Source organism: Chlorocebus sabaeus, chromosome 13 (genome assembly GCF_047675955.1).
Source record: "Chlorocebus sabaeus isolate Y175 chromosome 13, mChlSab1.0.hap1, whole genome shotgun sequence".
Classification (NCBI taxonomy): domain Eukaryota; kingdom Metazoa; phylum Chordata; class Mammalia; order Primates; family Cercopithecidae; genus Chlorocebus; species Chlorocebus sabaeus.
Window position 1 is genome coordinate 52,547,709 of NC_132916.1, and position 19,300 is coordinate 52,567,008.

At 34.7% G+C, this 19,300-nt stretch overlaps 1 protein-coding gene across 4 annotated transcripts in view; it reads right to left on the minus strand.

The window, feature by feature from the left end:
- Nucleotides 1–19,300, minus strand: part of PTPRK (protein tyrosine phosphatase receptor type K) — a 566,857-nt gene that overhangs the window by 226,068 nt on the left and 321,489 nt on the right. For all 4 annotated transcript variants that reach the window (XM_008007108.3, XM_008007107.3, XM_038000559.2 and 1 more), the window contains exon 7: nt 2,575–2,868. In XM_008007108.3, coding sequence (XP_008005299.3) covers nt 2,575–2,868 — 294 coding nt within the window. The remainder of the gene's footprint in view (nt 1–2,574; nt 2,869–19,300) is intronic.

Consider the following 19,300-nt stretch of genomic DNA (forward strand, 5'->3'; position numbering starts at 1 on the left):
ATACATCAATTATGTTCCATGTCTCCTTTTTATAGACTGTTTAAAAATTAATACAACATATACTTACATAAGCTTCTCTTTCTTTTCTAATAATAGAGCAAGATTAGTACACATTCCTGATGAAATAGTAACCATGGTTCCTCTCAAATTTGCAGAAAAATCTAGTCTATAAGTACTTCCCTCCCCCAAAATCTTGCAGACATACTTTATGAGGACATTAATTAGCAATAGTAAACATGTGTGATAAAGACTCATTACATGTGAAAGACAATTTTAAAAACAAACTTAATACCATTGGGAGTAAAACTACAAGTGACTGAGCCTGAAAGCATTTTATGTCACAAAGAATACACAAATTAAATGTTTCTCCGAAAAGGAATCAGATAAAAAGACTAGTATAATTCCAAAATATCAAGGCATTTATAAGTTAGAAAGCAGCTATGGGCCAGGCACGGTAGCTCACAGCTGTATTTCCAGCACTTTGGGAGGCCAAGGTGGGCGGATCACTGTAGATCAGGAGTTCGAGACCAGCCTGGCCAACATGGTGAAACCCATCCCTACAAAAATACAAAAATTAGTCAGGCATGGTAGCGCGTATCTGTAAACCCAGCTTCTCGGGAAGCTGAGAGAGGAGAATTGCTTCAGTGAGGGAGACAGAGGCTGCAGTGAGCCAAGATCGCGCCACTGCACTCTAGCCTGGACAACCGAGTGAGACAAGAAAGCAGCTATGAGTGTAAGTTAATTATCCTCTATCCCCTCTCACATAGATAAGGCTATTCTCAGAATAAAATACTTCAAAGCACTTTATAATAATATTTTTACTTAAACAGTCCAATGTCCACTCAGAACATAAACATAGGGATAAATCAATATTCATTAACATGTTTTATCCACTTAACACAGTATAACTGGCTTTAAAACACAACATTATTTACATGCAATCTCCACGGCTTTCACATCTGGAACCAATTTCAAATAATTCCTAAGTTAAACAAAAGTTACATTATATTAACAATATACTGTGTGGTAATGCTAATTTTTTAAAGATCTATTTTGACAAAAATAAAAAATAAAGCAGGTGAAATACTTAGAAGAAAGCAGTTTGGGCAAAGGAAGTCAAGAGAGAAACCAATGGAACACCAAATTGTCAACATTGTTACAATTTATATATACATTATAAATTTATGTATATGTAGAAAAGTATAATTTTATTAGAAAATATATGTATGCAATATTTTTAGTAAATTGACTCCATAATTCAATTTTGCATATTAGCATGGGATATTAACTTTGGAATAGAGAGTGAACTACTTTTTAGTTTCCAAATTGCTTCCTCTTTAAATGATTTCTCTGAGTAGTTGAGATTATGGAGTCAACTTGCCTCTCCCTTGGAAAGTTTACCTTCTATCATAGAAACAATTTGTCACATGACCTCGATTGAAAGGACATAGCCATACAGAATATTTGAAAAGCAAATTGTGAGATTTAGGCTGAGCCATGGAGATTTACCCAACATCTTCTATCTTAAGCTCCTTTTCAACCACCAGATAAATGTATACAGCAATCAGCAAATTATTGGACTCTCTATCATCTAAGTCTCAGGCTAACAGTTGAGAAGTTAAATTTCCTATTAGTGAATATCTTTCAGCAAGAGCTTTTGATATATAAGTATTATTCTGGATTAAAGAATTTTTATTCTTTAATACATCAGGTAACCGAATGGATTTTGCTTTGATTGTAGCTCAGTACCCCTGGTGGGTAGCCCAACGATACTGTCAATGATAAACAGATGCTCAAGAAACAAAAGACAAAATAAACACCACTAAAACTGTACTCAAGTAACTTAGATATTTAAACTCTTGGCTTTTAATTCATAGCTAACAATTCCTCCCATTATAACATGGTAAAGAACGAGGATGTGTGGTTATATATAATTCTTAATTTTTATTTTTTGTGTTTTCTCCATATGCTATTATTTTCACTACTCAGTTTTAGTCATGAGGAAGGCAATAGAAAGGCTTAAAATGTAAGGAAAATCTCCCTGTGTTCTGCAGCCGGGTGTCAAGCTCCCGAGGTTGTCCTCAACAACAGGATATTCTGAAGAAAACAGTTATCTCACCGAGGCATCGTCCAGACTAACTTTTCTTATCCATATAATAAGATGTGGCCTTTACGCTGACTATAACAAAATTACTGAGGGACAGAATTTCCACATGGTAAAAAAAGTATTCGGTATTTGCTTGAACTAAATTGATCTTTTCTCCTAATAATACTTTCAATTACAGCTATCAGAGATTTTTGGACTGAATATGTAGCAGGCTCACCAAAATTACCATGCCAATAAAAGACTCTAGATTCATAATAATCATGGATTGATAATAGAGAAGCACTCCCATGTTCTCAAATCAGTCAAATTATGACATAATGAAGGTGATGATTTACCTAATTCATTGGAACTCTTACTAGTGTGACTATATCATATATCAAATAAGGAGAACCTTCAATACTGCATATATTAATGTGTCTTATGCTAGATTCCTTCACAAGTTAGAAAGGCCTGCTACTCAGTCTTACCTGCGCATTTTGTTCTGGTGATTAGTGGAGGTCCTGGGAGCCCCGTTCCACCTTCACCAGGTCTTGTAAGTAGAACTCGGATCTCATATTCGGTATCTGGATCTAAATGCCATAATTTGTAAGTTGGAGCATTGACTGCATGGGTTTCTGTCCAGGATCCTGATGTCATTCGGTACTCTACTTCTTTTAGGATGATAGGACCATCACCAATGATCGAGTTGGCATTAAGTTGGATCAGCAAATATGTAGGCCCAACACCAAGCAGCTGAGGAGGAGCAATGGGTCTTGGTGGTTCTAGGAGAGATGAGTGTGCACTTCAATTAGTAAAATTTAAAATAATCACAGATATATTAATGTCTAATAAGGCCTAAATGCTTAATAGATCATTTATTAGAAATGCATACTAAATACTTAAAAGAAAACTAGAACATGCATGATGTGACAATTGTACTTTGACAGGACACATAAGTTTGCAGGTACATATGACCATTTTAACATAATTTTTCTTTTATTGAAAACACATTTTTTTTTCAGGAGATAAACTTGTAAAGGCACAGTGTACAAAGGAAATAAAAAGAAAATATTTAGATATGGATAGCTCTAATTAGCTTCTAAGAGGGTAGAGTTGATCTTTCACAATTTATTTCATTCATGAACTATGACCAAGAGGTATTTTTCTGTTTGCTTTCCTTGCTACTTCTTCACTGTTTCTACAGATGAGTAAAGGAAGAAAGAATAGCATAACTGAACTCAGAAACTGATGCCGGGTGATAACTTGTTTCCACAAACCTGCCTCACAGTATGACAAACTTAAATTTACACCTAGGCACAATCACAAATCACTAAACATCACTGGCTTTTGGGAGCAGCATAAGATAAGGCAATTCACCAACTATTAAACTCAAATGTCAAAGGCACACTATAATTTAATTTTTGATATCTTAAGATATTTTGCTTGAAAGAAACTTTGGAAAACATTACTTCAATGTTTGAATTTACAGAAATTATGAATGACATATTAAGGCACGTTTTTTCTTTCATTAGAACAATGTCACTGAAATGAGACACTGAACTTTATGAGACACTGAACTTTATGAAGGACTCAACAGCTATAGCTCTGTTCATATGGTCTTTCCAAAAGGAGTAATAAGTCAAGAAGTTCTCTGAATTCATGGAACACTTCTCACTTTTCTTGGGAAAGTCAAAAGACCTAAAGAAAGTGTTAATCTTAATAAAGTAGTAATTGCTCAAAAATTGATTTAAAAGTTTAAGAGTTGGAGCAAAACACATAAAGTTAAACTATTAAACACAATCACAAAATGCTCCCTCATCCCAACCCACTTCAGGTATGGGGTGGACTGAAGAAGGCACAAATAGAGGGAAGTCATGAGCACATAATCAATATCTTTCTAGTCGGATTTTTTATTTCAGTGGCAATGCATTGCATGAAAAAAATATAATGCAAACAAGGCCTGTAGACAGGTTTAACCTTCGTATGCCATTTTAAATGAAACAAGAATGTTCAGGTGCAGACCAGGATTTTCTTGTTAAACCTGACTGTATAAAAGTATAGTTTTCTAGCTTAAAAGCCTCTCAATTACAAACAACCTTAAAATTAGGAATAAGATTACCTGGTCTGTACTGCTACACAGGCTAAAGTAATTTTCAAGAAGATTCTTTCAAAATTCATATAGACAAACATTAATTGAGTAGCTATTAATTGTTAGGCAGTCCTACACATTGGGTATCCATATAACATTGTAGGGGAGACACTGTAAAAAGAAATCAATGAATTCATTATTTCAAACTGAAATTTATATAGAAAAAAAGACTGATAAATCACGAATGTTATATCAATACTTTTCTGTCCAAAATCACTTGAAGGACATAAGTTACTCCTCACAAGTATTCATGGCTCATTATGGCAATAACTTTTAAACTAATTATTGGTAGAACCACATGACCTTGGGATTCACTGTGCTCATGTTTAAAACAAAAACAAAGATCAAAGATGATAACATATGCTATATGAAGTGCAAACATTTATAATTTCTATAGAAAAGTGGTTAACACATGATTTATAAACTTTAACTAGAACATCCATTCCTGATGGTTTGCAAATTGTTTAAACGATATGTAGTCAAAATTGCATAGCAGGTGAACTCTTTCCATTTTCACAACTGAATTCAATGGAGAAGTTATTCACAAAAGAAAAGAGTTTGAATGAAATAAACAGTTTAGAATTTTCATTTATGAACTACAGAAAGACAGAACTAGACATTTCATACCATGAAATTTTACCAGCTGCTCTAACAACTTTTATACTCAGAGTTTTAAAAAGTTTTCATAGACAGGGAGAAAGTTGATGTATTCTCAAACCCTAAACTAAAATGAAACTGAATCGAGAAATGAACATAATAGAAAAAAATGTAAATGTCTTCCGAGATTACCTAAATGCTGCACATATTTTAAGAAGCAGTCTGTATTTTGTGAATAAACTGAGTTACCTCATATGTGCAATGTTTGTTTTCATTCCAGATGGCTCATATACTAACTAATTTAAGTAGGAAAGAATGCTAAATTTACAGCTCACTAGGGTTCTACCCCAGTGTAGGGGTAGAATAAACAGAAACAATGTGCCAAGTGAATTATACATAACAAAACATGGTTAATCATAAATTTATAGATATTCTGAAAACTGAACTTATGTGTGTATATCAAATGTTGAATCTCACTAATCAAAACCCTGCACACTATTGCTATGGAAAATAAGGAGAAAACCTAAGAGGAGAGCAGAAGATGAGAGAGGAAGGAAAGAAAAAATAGCCATACCACGACATAAGAAACAAGTGAAAGAAAGAAGAGAAATAAGTGAAAAAGTAAAGCATAACATTAATTCCAACATTTCTATTTTTACAGAAGTGACATATAAAAGAAAACAAAAATTTGTAGTCTGGAAACCTAATTAGAAAAAATGCTTACATATTAATAGCTGTGTAATCTTAAATATATTATTTAACTTCTTCATATTATAATTTCCTCATTCGTGCACTAGGCATTATTTGAAGAATTTTTAGACTCAACTCCTAAATACACCAACAAGCCCTGTGTGATGCTAGGTTGCTTTGTTCTGTTTTGCCATATAGCATATACATTTTAACATTGAAAATTAATATTCAACACTAGTGTTGTTTGTACATGAAGAAATGAGTTCGATGTAATCAGTCAAGACTTGGTCAGAAGGGTAGTAGTTCACTCTGGCCAGTTTTCCATCTTACTTGCCATGGTCAGGTCAAAAATGGGGGCGGTCCAGCAATCAAAGCAATTGCTCATTGGAAATGTGGCAATGTTAAGAGAGACTTAAAAGCATATATATTGATTAATAGCATGATTTTCAGATGTAAAATCTAGCATTAATGAGGTTAATATACCACTACATATTAAATTTTTATGTTGGAGGTAAAAAGTAGCTTTATATTAGCATATGTATTTTGTTTTCAGGCCCTTGAGAACAATGGGGCTTATTTATAAAATCTCTATTCATTTCCATAAATTATGCATGAATCTTAATCAGTTCACAAATGAACAAGTAATTGTTCTACAGTAACATTAATATTCTTCATAACTTAATACACAACCAGACCCAGAGGTGTGGTGCGAATAAATTCCAGTTGTACAGGAGGTATCAACTGAAGCATGCAATCCCCAAACTATAAGATAAACTTTGCCGATGTTACCAATTAACTTTCAATTAATGACTTACATTCATTATTCCAGAACTGAACCTATTATAAAACCCCAATTATATATTCAAATGGTTTTATTTGCTTTTATTTCAAATAATTTTTAAAAGTGTCTTGAAATCAAGCAAATCATTATGAAAGAATATTCCCATTCCATTATTCCTAATATAATGCTATTTTACAAACACATGTGTCACTTACCAAAATTCAGTTAATAAATAAAATGCAGAATAAGAAATAGAAGCTACAAATCCAGAAAAAGTCAGCACAAAGTAAATATCAAGGCAAAAAACACTTCTACATTTAGTTTCCCAACTAGATAAATTAAATACCTTTCAATCCTACCTCCTTCCTAAGGGTTTTATTTGTCAATGGGGCCTTGACATAAAGTATCCTAGAATTAGTCCTACCACTATAGAAGGAGGCAATGATACTACATTATTCTCCGATGGCTGCTGCAACAAATTACTACAGACTTGGTGACTTAAAACAACAGAAATTCTCTCCAAGTCCTGGAAGCCAGAAATCTGAAATCAGTACCACTCGATCAAAATCAAGCTGTCAGAGGCCGTACTTCCTACAAAGGCTCTAGGAAAAAATCAGTTAATTGAGTCTTCTAACTTCTGGTGGAAGCTGGTATTCCTGTCTTGTGGCCACATCCCTCCAAATTCCTTTCATTTGTTCGCATTGCCTTCTCCTCTCCTGTCTGTAGTCACATCTCCCTCTGCCTTCCATACGGATATAGATGCTTGTGATTGCAGTTAGGGCCCATATGTATAATCCAGGATCTTCTCACCACTTCAACATCCTTAACTTAATCACATCTGCAAACATCATTTTTCCATATAAGGAACATTCACAGGTTCCAAGGATTAGAATCTACTTGGGGGGCATTTTTCAGCCTACTACAGACATGGACTATGATCTCATCCTTCCTCCTGTCAGATATTTCAACTCCACTTTTTCTCCAGTTTGGTAGAACACTTGTGAGCAGAAAATACTTCACCTAGGAAAGTTTCTGAGCTGGGTTCAGAGTAGCAGATTATTTAAAAGTTAATAATTTATCTATATCATATTTCTTTTTTTTTTCTTTTTTCTTTTTTTTTTTTTTTTTTTTTTTTTTTTTTTGAGACGGAGTCTCATTTGTTACCCAGGCTGGAGTGCAATGGAGCAGTCTCGGCTCACTGCAACCTCTGCCTCCTGGGTTCAAGCTATTCTCCTGCCCCAGCCTCCCAAATAGCCAGGACTACAGGTGCACACCACCACACCTGGCTAGTTTTTGTATTTTTCAGTAGACACGGGGTTTCACTGTATTGGCCAGGCTGGTCTCAAACTCCTGACCTCGTGATTCGCCCACCTCAGCCTCCCAAAGTGCTGGGATTACAGGTGTGAGCCACCACACTCGGCCCATATTTTTCTTTTTACTATTTATTGTAAAAGGGAATAACAGAGATGATGAAAATTATGTTTTATAGGAGTCTATTGCTCCATTAACACATTCAACACTAGAATGTTTGCCATGGAGATGGAATATTTTTTATTTGCTACCATTTGTTTACTTAAATGAAAGAATCACTCTGAAGTCAATTTTACTCTGTTTCTTTATAATTTACCTCACTAAAATTTTTATCCAGTTCTGGTTCCTGTTAGACAACAAATTCACAATGCTTCTCATTGTTTAGTTTTCTTTCCCACTACCTACTGGAAGTGCAAGAAAATGGACATGAGGGAGGTTAAGGGGAGGAAGAATGACATCATTGGACCATCGAATTCAGGCATTTATTGGCTACACTACAATAATTTTTGAATGATTTTAATTTGTCAACAACTTGGCAACACAATAAATTCTTGAGCATTTCAAGAAACTTAATATCACTGATGAATAGAAAGATGACCTTTGCTCCCATAATAAACAGAAAGCAGGTTATTCATATTTAGAAGCAATTTATTTGAACATTAAATATCATATGTACGATAACACTTTAAGTTTTTCTTAGATGTTAAAATAAGAAGCGTACATTTGAAAATTTTTAGATATAATAAGGTTTCTCCTACCATGCCAGTTTAAAAACTGCAACCCAGACATATTTATGAGAATTCTATCATGATTTCACACTGTTATTTTTCTGATACTTCAAATTTTCAATCCTCACAAGTTCCTTAGGACTCAAACAACTCATCATAAATTTAGCTCATATTTTAGCTCACAATGTAGTCAGCAAATTCTATACATTTTTTAATATAAACAACTATTTAGTTTTATTTATATATTTGTACAGTAATAGAATTTAAATTTGTTTTATTATATTAAAGTCTATATTTTAAACCATCAATTCAAGTTATAGATTTTTTTTTTTTTTTTTTTTTTTTTTTTGACAGAGTCTTAGTCTGTTTTCCAGGTTGGAGTGCAGTGGTATGATCTTGGCTCACCACAACCTTGGCCTCCCAGGGTCAAGCAATTCTCCTACTTCAGCCTCCTAAGTGGTTGGGATTACAGGTATATGCCACCATGCCCAGCTAATTTTTGTATTTTTAGTAGAGATGGGGTTTTACCATGTTGGTCAGGCTGGTCTCAAACTCCTGACCCCAGGTGATCTGCCCACCTCGGCCTCCCAAAGTGCTGGGATTACAGTTGTGAGCCACCAGGCCTGGCCTGGAGACGTTTTTCAAATCATATTACTCAGGTGGCTCATAAGCTTGTACTGGTCAAATAAAGTTAATGCTAAGACATCACAAAGTTTGGATGTTGGCTGACCTGAGGCCCCTATGCCAGCACCTATGTAGGTATCAATCAGAAGGAGCTACCACTATGTATTACGATCTCTATGAAAATTAGATAGATGTCTGCATATAGCTATGACGAACTAAGGAAAGAGTGTGTACTGTGCCTCACTACCTATGTTTACAATATTTCACACACAAATAACTTCTGAGAACCATCGAATAAGCACATATGATTTCACAATGGTAAGTAGGTAGAAAATTTTAGATAAAAGGGGAAAAAAGATTTACAAATAATAAAGTGTCCATTTAATGGGATATTACATATGCTTGTTTATGCTATATTTTTATTACTATTAATTATATTTAGCTAAACAGAGTTTCTTCATTCTCTCCCAGTGGCTCCCTACTGGGGGCGATTTTTCAAAAGCCAGGCATAGAAAGACAAATACTGCATGATCTCACTTATATGTGATATCTAAAAAACTTGAACTCATAAAAGCAGAGAGTAGAATGGTGGTTACCATGGGGACCAGGGCAGGGCAGGGCGGGGAGTTTCTAGGGAAACGGAGAAACATTCAAAGCGTACGGAATTTGTTCAGACGAATAAATTTTGGAAATCTACTATAACTATAGTATAGGTAACTATAATTAATAATAATGTATTGTATACTTCAACGTTTCTATGAGAGTAGATATTAAATATTCTCACCACAAATGGTGAGATGTTAATTAGCTTGATAATTATTTCAAATTGCATACATACACCAAAAGACCACATTGTACAACTTAAATATATTCAATTTTATTTGTTAATTATAACTTACTAAATCTGAAGCAAAAAAAAAAATTCTCTAGTCCAAAACAGTAATAGGTTCCTCTTGAACAGTTCAACAATATAGAAAATAATTTTAACAATGTTGAAAATAATAAATTCACCACTTATCCCTACCTAAATCTACATCACTTATATTTCCATTTCTCAAAAGGGCAATGGAGCAGAATATTGAGGAGAGTGCAAGCTCCGTGGCTGTGGAAGTGATCATTTATTAACATGGGCTTGACTGTGGCCAGGCAAACACATGTAAATGGGCATGTGAGTACATGAATTGTTCATAGGCAAGTGAACTGATAACAATATTTTTGGAAAATAATTTATATATCAAGAAATAAACATGTGTAAAGTAATAACACTTTGTGAAATTTATCATAAGGAGATACTTTCAGTCTTTGTTTAAAAGTAAAGTAAAAACGTGATCAAAATAATCAATGATGGGAAAATGGGAGGTAAATCATGGTGTAACTTCTCAACAGAAAACAACTTAAAAATATCATTAGTTTTCAGTTTTAAAAATAAAAAGTATATCCCCGAAAAAACAAAATCAGCAACTACCAAAAACAGAAGAAAATATACCAAAAAGTTAATAGCAGTGACCAGGGAACTCCAGGACCATGAGTGACAGCTTTTTCTTTTATCATTGTTTTTCAATACAATTTGTTATGTGCCCATAAAACATTCTCATCGTTACATTCCCAGTGTTTCTTGTAGCACCTGACAAAGTTCAATACTATTATTATAGAATGAATGACTGCCTTAACAATGCCCCCAAATACCCAGGCCACTGTAAGAAAAACTTATCACCTGGGAGCAGTGGCTCATGCCTGTAATCCTAGCATTTTAGGAGGCTGAGAGGAGCAAAATCGCTTGAGCCCAGGAGTTTGAGACCAGCCTGGGCAACATAGTGAAAACCCATCTTCACAAAAAATACAGAAATTAACCAGGTGTGGTGGCAGCTGTGGTCCCAGCTACTCGAGAGGCTGAGATGTGAAGATCACCTGAGCCTGGGAAAGTTGAGGCTGCAGTGAGTCAGGATCATGCTATTGCACTCCATCGTGGGCAAGAGTGAGACCCTATATCAGAAAAACAGAAGAGAAGAGGGGAGGGGAGGGGAGGGGAAGGGAGGGAGGGGAGGGGAGGGAGGGAGGAAGGGAGGGGAGGGAGGAAGGGAGGGGAGGGAGGAAGGGAGGGGAGGAAGGAAGGGAGGAAAGGAGGAAGGGAGGAAGGGAGAAGGAGAGAAGGAGGAATGAGTGAAGGAGGGAAGGAAGGAAGGAAGGAAAAATACTACATAAATTCTACCTATTCCATATTTTAAAACGTACAATTCAGTGTAAGAATGGACACTTGGAGAACACAATACCAAAACTTTATTTATGTACTTATTTAGTTTTCAGGTGTTAACATTAAGCCCTTAAAAGTAAGATTTAACACCTCACACTTTGAACCATGTAGCAAGCCAAATGCCCTGACACTGATACATAGCGCCTACAAATTGTTACTGTTTAATTAAATGAGTTAGTTGACTGGAACAAAAGAACACATTCTAAGCAACTGCTTAGTGACCAAGTGGAATCAAATGATTTACCCAGCTTGTTTAAAAAAAAAAAAAAAAAAGGCACAGCTACAATTCTAGCATTAATTTTTTTTCGCCTTTTCAACAAGTCACATCAATTAAAATGTTTTAAGTATTTTCCATGTGAAGTAAACACTCCAATTTATGTATTTTAAAACTAAGTTGAATATACAAGATCCATAATAAATTGTATATAATTGGACTAATACATGTGTGTGTGTATATGTGTCTGTGTGTGTGTGTGTGTGTCCCTTGAACAAAAATTTAATTCAGGGTAGGAGAAAATTCTGATGCTAAATATGCTGCTCTTCATATTCAACAATGATTTTGTCTCTCAAGTCCCTGTGTGATATGTATTCAGTTTTTGAAATGCAAGATCTGTAGAATTACAGTATTTAATGTCTATGACATGGCTTTTTCCTGCTCCCTAAAGTGCTGAAGTAAGAAGAATCATTTCGGCAATGAAACTGCAAATTTTGCATACTGAATTTTATATCCTATGCATTACCATGGCGTTTTATTCACCTTGATTTGAAAACATTGCTGCAATAACTTTATTACCTGCTTGAAATAAAAAGGCACAGCTGCAGCACACTGTTTTAGATGTCAGCAGAAACTAAAACAAGGTTAGGTTCATATTTAGGGTGGATGAAAAGGTGATGGAATTTTAAAAAGTGAAGTTTATCTGTCCTTTAGCTCATAATCAAACTATAGGGAAACTAAAAAATTGTGTCTCATTTTGTCCAAAACTACTCTCTTCTTCATTAATATCCATGTAGTGATTGGTTTAGATTTATAAATTATTACAATAATTTTAACAACTTTACAAAAGCCTCTCTCAGTACTACAGTTAACATGGTGGCAAAACATGATATGATGAAAATTATGAATCCCTATGAATGAGTCATAAGCTAATAAATACAGAGATTTTTCTCTTGGCCATTTAATACCTCATTTCAGCTTTGACAGAGCTCAAACTGTTCATAGTATTTCAAGAAAAGAACATCCAGTTGATTCCAGGAATAACAATCAAGTCAGCAATAAAACCAGGAAAGCCTTTAACTCTGTTCAGGTCACTGAAGTCTAGGGCCATAAACAGGTGATGTCCTCACCATATCTTCAGTCACCTTAAACAGTTAAAAGTGACTCTTTAAAAAATTGCGTGTTAGAGTTAAAGGTGACTCTTCAAAAAAAAAAAAAAAAAAAAAAAAAGGTGACATATTTAAAAATATGGTTAGAGAAAGGAAGGGAACTGTGTTTGTCAATGGCAATATATGTCCCAGTTACTTGTTGAATATGCCTAGATTATATAGTACTGGCTATTATTCCATTCTAGATTATAGGCAAAAGGGTTTGGAGTACAATAACACTATTTACATTCATTTTATGTTAATACATATTAAGACACAATGGCTGAATCCAGTAAACAAGGAGATACCAATTTAAAAAAAATTCTACTGCAAAAATCTCTATAATGAGAATATAATCTCTACTTATAGATGTGTGTGTGTAGTATACATATATAGACCTACACATATGTAAATATATGTGACATGTATATATAATGAAAAAAATTATTAAAATTATCTTGAATCTTCCACATCTAGAATATAAATACATTTGTAAAATGTCATCAGCCTAAATTCCAAATTTTAAGAAATTTTAAAACTACATAATTAGAAGATTTTTGTGACACTTAGTTATAATCAAACATAATCTAAGTTTGCCAACTTGCTCCCCAGGTCTAAACACTCCATTGTGTTGTCTTTGTAACATACAATGTACAAGCATATGTTCATTATAAATACACACTTTGTAATCATTTCAAGTCAATACCAAATAATGAAGTCAATATTAAGTACATGAAACCAACAATTGATGACCATTTTAAAATGTAATGACTCAGACCTGCAGTAAAACAGGACACACTACTTGCATCCTCCACTCAATGACCCTGGCTTCCAGTCAGGTAAAATGCAAGACTTTATTTACCCTAAGTTAATCAGGGGAATTATTATTTACCTATTATTTCTACATGTCTATGTGGGGTACAGAGTCACGATGACTTGTCCAGGCACATCCCTGTACATACTACTAATATATTTACTTTTTCATAAAAAAGGAATTGTGATGACATAGTAAAACTAATGGAACAAGACCTCAGTCAATATAAAATTCCACTAGATAACAAGATTGATATATGTACTACTAACTCCAGAGCAGTCATAATTATAAGCCTCTCTTTGGATCAAAAAACCATAAATCTTCAGAGACTTTAAGATCTTCATAGCAAAGAAAATTTGTCATTAGCTTATATAGATCCAACTAAGTTTTATAACATAAAAATTCCCAATATATATTTACTCAGGGACATCAAATGACATAAATTAGCAATTGTCAAAAATAGCCTCAGTTTTGGAATTAAACAAAAAACAACCATGTGTCTTATTGGATTAAATTAAGAGAGAAAAAACTTTACAGGAGAAATGAGTTCATTACATGGAGTCACTGACTTTAGGTAAGCTATCCTGGTGGCAATGATATAAAAACATCAGGTAGACGTGACCTGGGAACCAGAGGACAGGCTATTATGTACTTCCAATAAGTCTTTCAACTAAGAAAGGCAGGTTTTCATGGATAATTGGAGAGTATATAGACTTAATGATGGGGGAAAAAAAGAGAATGCAGTAAAAGCAGATATATCAATACGGTTACTATAAAGACTTCTGAAAAATTATTTTAATCATCTAACTCCATTAGCATTCCTTTAGGGACCAAAAATACCTGTCCTCAATAGTCAAAGTGCTATCAAAATCACCACACCTAGTTTTATAAATAGATGGAAGCTGAAGGTAGGCAATAATTACAGACTCATCTGACAAAATAACAAGTTAATAATATTTTTAAGATGCTTAAGCATGTAAATAGTTACCTGTTCAAAGGCATTTTATACCAGTGTGTCAGCTGAGCCAGCAAAAGACCTTTTATTTCAACTCCCCTCGAACACACTCACTTTCACACCTTCATAATATCAAAGTAAGCCATATCATCCAAAATATGAAATACTGGAAGGCAGCCTAGTTCTATAATCCATCTTGCACAGCAAAAGAAAGCTTCTAGACTAGTAAAAGAGTTTCTAGAGCACGAGTAATGCAATTACACAGCTAGGGAGTTGGGATCTTCTTTCACAGCTACTGTTCCTAAGTAGCAAGAGAGCTTCCTAGTCTACTTTGATGAATACCATGCCTTTAAAAACTAAGGACATAAAATGGCTACCAATCCAGACTATTCACATATTATTTTCTGTGAATTTCAAATTCCCTATCCTTTTCCATACTCAGCCAGATCAGCTGAAAGTTTGCTGGAGAAAAGAACCATAAGACATAAAATGGCACTAATATTTTCATAGATATTGAAGATTCTTGAAAATATTTTCTCAATCAGTGGGTGTAAGATGAATAAAGAATTGAGAAAGGAAGGCTACTATTTTAAATATTATGGAAAAAGAAGAAGGTACCATGTTTCTTTGGTATGAAATTTTGTAAAATGATGCACTAGTGTAAGTTGATAGCTGAGAGCTCTTCATATTGTAACTGAAGGGTATCAATTCCTGCTCCAGCGCCATATAATTACATTTTTTTACATTTTTAAATCTCTTCCTCTCTCTCTCTTTTTTTTTTTTTTTTTTTTTTTTTGCTTGAAAAAATTTACTTTAAGTTCGGGATACATGTGCAGAACTTGCAGGTTTGTTACATAGGTATACATGTTCCATGATGTTTTGCTACACCTAGCAACCTGTCATCTGGGTTTTAAGCCCCTCATGCATTAGCTATCTTTAAATGTCCATGTCCAGATTTTAAAATAAAAGTCTGACATCGAACAAATGTCAAGAGACTAAACTTGGAAATTAATCAGAGAAGTATACCAGATGTATCATTACTATACGGCATAATAATTTCCTTAAACTATAAAGGCACTAATTTGTACCTGAATATTTTAAAATCTACTTTCAAAAGTTATTTTATTTTAATGTATAAATGCAAACTATGTGAAACAGAGACATAAATGTACTCGTTGTATATTTTCTTCTTTATAAAACCAATGTCAATTATGTGAGGAAAAAGATCAATGGTTAAGACTGTGCTCTCTAAACCAAGGTGTCCCCTAAGTGATATTCAAATTACAGTCAGAACGGCTGGGGAGGGGGGACAATCAAACTATATTAGATAGATATTGTGACTATTACAATAGATAACAAAAAGAACATGAATAAAGGCACAAAATAACATGAGTCACTGCAGTGGTCTGAAAACACGCTACAAATTCGCTGATAGCACTCGCATAGAGAGGCTGGATCCCCTTCAATCCAGAAAGACCTTATGCCTGCTCAGCAAGTAGAGCACAGAGGAAGTGATGTAATGAGACCTCTGAGGCTAGTCAAAAAAAAAAAAAAAAAAAAAGGTAACTTTCCCTTTGTTCACTGGAACCTAGAACACTTGTTCTAGGTGCCACCATTTCCAATTTTCAATTAGCCAGTGGCATTATCCCAACTCCAGTGCCAGACTTGTGCCCAACGATTATAGCCTCCAGGAGTTTAAATTACCTTTAGCTGTTCAATTTGAGACTTCTCACCTCGGGACCCAAATATATTAGAGTGATATATACATATCAGCCAAATTTACAGCCCACAGAAGCTGTGAGCATTATAAAATGGTTATTGTTTTATGCCACTAAGTTTTATGTTGTTTTATCATGCAATAGGTGATAAATGGAATTCTATGTCCTATTAAGGCAGCTAAAGGTAAACTTCCAAGAAAGATGCAAACTTCCTAAAATAAAATGCACTGCCCTTTCATGATCTGCCCCCTGCTCATCTGTCCAACCTCATATGTTACCACTCTTCAAGTCCAATTATATGTTCACATTTAACAACTTGTGTTTTCCATGGGAAACTCTTCTCTTAAAATCATCCCACCTTGAGTTGAACAATGAGAACACATGGACACAGGGAGGGGAACATCACACACCAGGCCCTGTTGGGGAGGCTAGGGGGCTAGAGGAGGGATTGCATTAGGAGAAATACCTAATGTAGGTGATGGGTTGATGGGTGCAGCAAACCACCATGGCACGTGTATACCTATGTAACAAACCTGCACATTCTGCGCAAGTACCCCAGAACTTAAAGTATAATAATAATAATAATAATAATAATAATAAAATCCCACCTTTACCCTATACTTCCTAGAGTATCTTTTTGCCATTTATACACTTAGCAAAATTATCTATCTTCAAATCTCAGTTCAGTTATTACTGCCTCTGAAAACCTTTCTTACCACACTCTCTTCAGCCTGAAATAAATGCACTTTTTTCTGGTAAGAGATTTACCTATATTTTTTGCCTCTTTCTTTACTTACTGACTTTCTTGAGGCAAGGACTGTAAATTGTTTCCCTTTGAATTACATTTATGTCTTGAGTACAATCAATATTTGTTGAATGAATGCATTTATGAACAAATAAAAGAATTAACATAAGAAGATAATTAGAAATGGAAGAAAGCAGGATAATGTCAACTGTTGGTGAAGATGTGAAACTTTATGTTTGCAAGGTGTAGTATAAATTGTATGAGAAATTAAGCAATTTTTTTGCCAGTACCTCCTTGAGCTGAAAATCAGCATACTCTATGACCTAGCAATTCCGCTTTGAGGTACATGCTACCCCAAAATGAGCCTCTCTGTTCCTGAAAAGTCATATACTAGTATATTAATATACTGCTATTGTAAATAGCTCAAGGTGAAAAAGAACCAAATGTCTATCATCAGAAAAACGAATAAATTGTGGCATAGTCACACAACAGATTTCATAACAATGATATTCTATGATGCATAGCTACATGCAGCAATATGGATTTCACAAACTTAATGATAAATAAGAGAAACCAGATAAGAGTATAAACTATTCATATGTAAGATGACATATACTTGTTACTTATTAATGTTATAAGCCAAGAACAGTGGTTACTCTGGGTGAGGAGGTTATTAACTGGAATGAGGTAGCACTTCTGGGGTGCTGGTAATATTCAACTAGCTATACATTTATCAAACTATATATTTAATATACACTTTTCCATATGCCTACAATATACCAAAGAAGGAAGGAAGGAAGGAAGGAAGAAAGGAAGGAAGGAAGGAAGGAAGGAAGGAAGGGAGGGAGGGAGGGAGGGAGGGAGGGGGGGAGGGAGGGAGGGAAAGAGTACGGAAAGGGTAGGGAAAGGGTAGGGAAAGGGAGGAAAAAAACTAAATTGTTAACCAGAAAATCCACCAACCCCTACAAAAGCCACTAAGTACAAGCGGAATCTCATCCTGAGATTTAACATTTAAAATCAGCATATATGGCAAAATCTAATTCCTTCAAAATTCCTCTTGAAAATTCCTAAATCAATCACAAACATGGGCATCTATGTTTTTCATTAAATGCTTCATTGCACCAGATCTTTTGCTTCTAAAGCATAAGAATCCCCGAAATCAAAAGAAACATGAAGAATAGCTATCTGCAAAAGTTTAGGCATTCAAATGTTTTTGCGTATAAGACGGATCAGGTATAGGTTAGAAGGAGCAGTTGAGTTCTACAGCCATCTTTGTATGTTACATATATTGTGATGTGATTATGCCACATAAAGGCATCAAGTAAACTTTTTTCTGCTTTGTAACTATAAGTTCTTTAGAATTATTTATTTGAATTCATCTAAATATGATAGTTCATACATTTCCCAGAGCATCTGTCTATTATGAGAATACATTTCCTTTATGTAACATTATACTGGAATAATGCCAAATTAGGTCTTTAATATCTTGATATTATTTGTACTCTGATTGCATTGCCACTGTTAGTTCAGAGAAAAATTCTGAACTCATCTAATAACATCTCTCTAGGTAAGGTAAGCAAATGTAGAAATGGAGTTACTCCACAAATGAGTCATTTGACAAGGGGATTTAGCTCATGATTTGACTTTTATCAAGAAAGGATATTTAGATTACATCCCTACTTAAGATACAAAAATAGAGCAAACTTGCTCCACAGCATACATTTAAAGGTTTCTAGGCCAAGCAGCGGGCTCACATCTATAATTACAGCAATTTGAGGGTCTGAGGCAGGAGGATCACTTAAGGCCAGGCATTCAAGACCAGCCTGGGCAACATAGCAAGTCTCCTGGCTCTATGAAATATAAAGATAAAAATAGCCAGTGTGGTGGTGCTCAGCTACAGCTTTAGCTACTTGGGAGGCTGAGGTGAGACTGCTTGTATCTGGGAGGCTGAGGCTGTAGTGAACCAGTCTGGGTGACGGAGAGAGACCCTGTCTCGAAAATAAAATAAAATAAAATAAAATAAAATAAAATAAAATAAAATAAAATAAAATAAATAAATAAATAAAAGTTTTCTAATCCTATTTTATCAGTCTGAAAATGAGAATTCAATAGAGTGGTCTGAAAGAAGGAAAGGAGAGGAGAGGAGAGGAGAGGAGAGGAGAGGAGAGGAAACGGGAGAGGGGACAGGGGAGATGGGAGACAGGAGAAGGGAGAAGGAAGTGGAACGAGGGAAGAGGGAAAGAGGAAAGGGGAAAAGGGAAAGGGAAATGGGAAAAGGGAAAGGGGAAAGGGGAAAGGGGAAAGGAGAAAGGAAAGGAAAGGGAAAAAGAAAAGAACAGAAATAAGAAAGACAGAGAGTCCAAAATTTTCTTTGTACTTAATCGAAGACAATTGGGACATTAAAAAAACCTACCTTACTGAACCTACCCTGGAAGGTGTTTTTAATTTTCATATTAAATTAAAAATAAGAGCTTATGGACTTTCTTTGA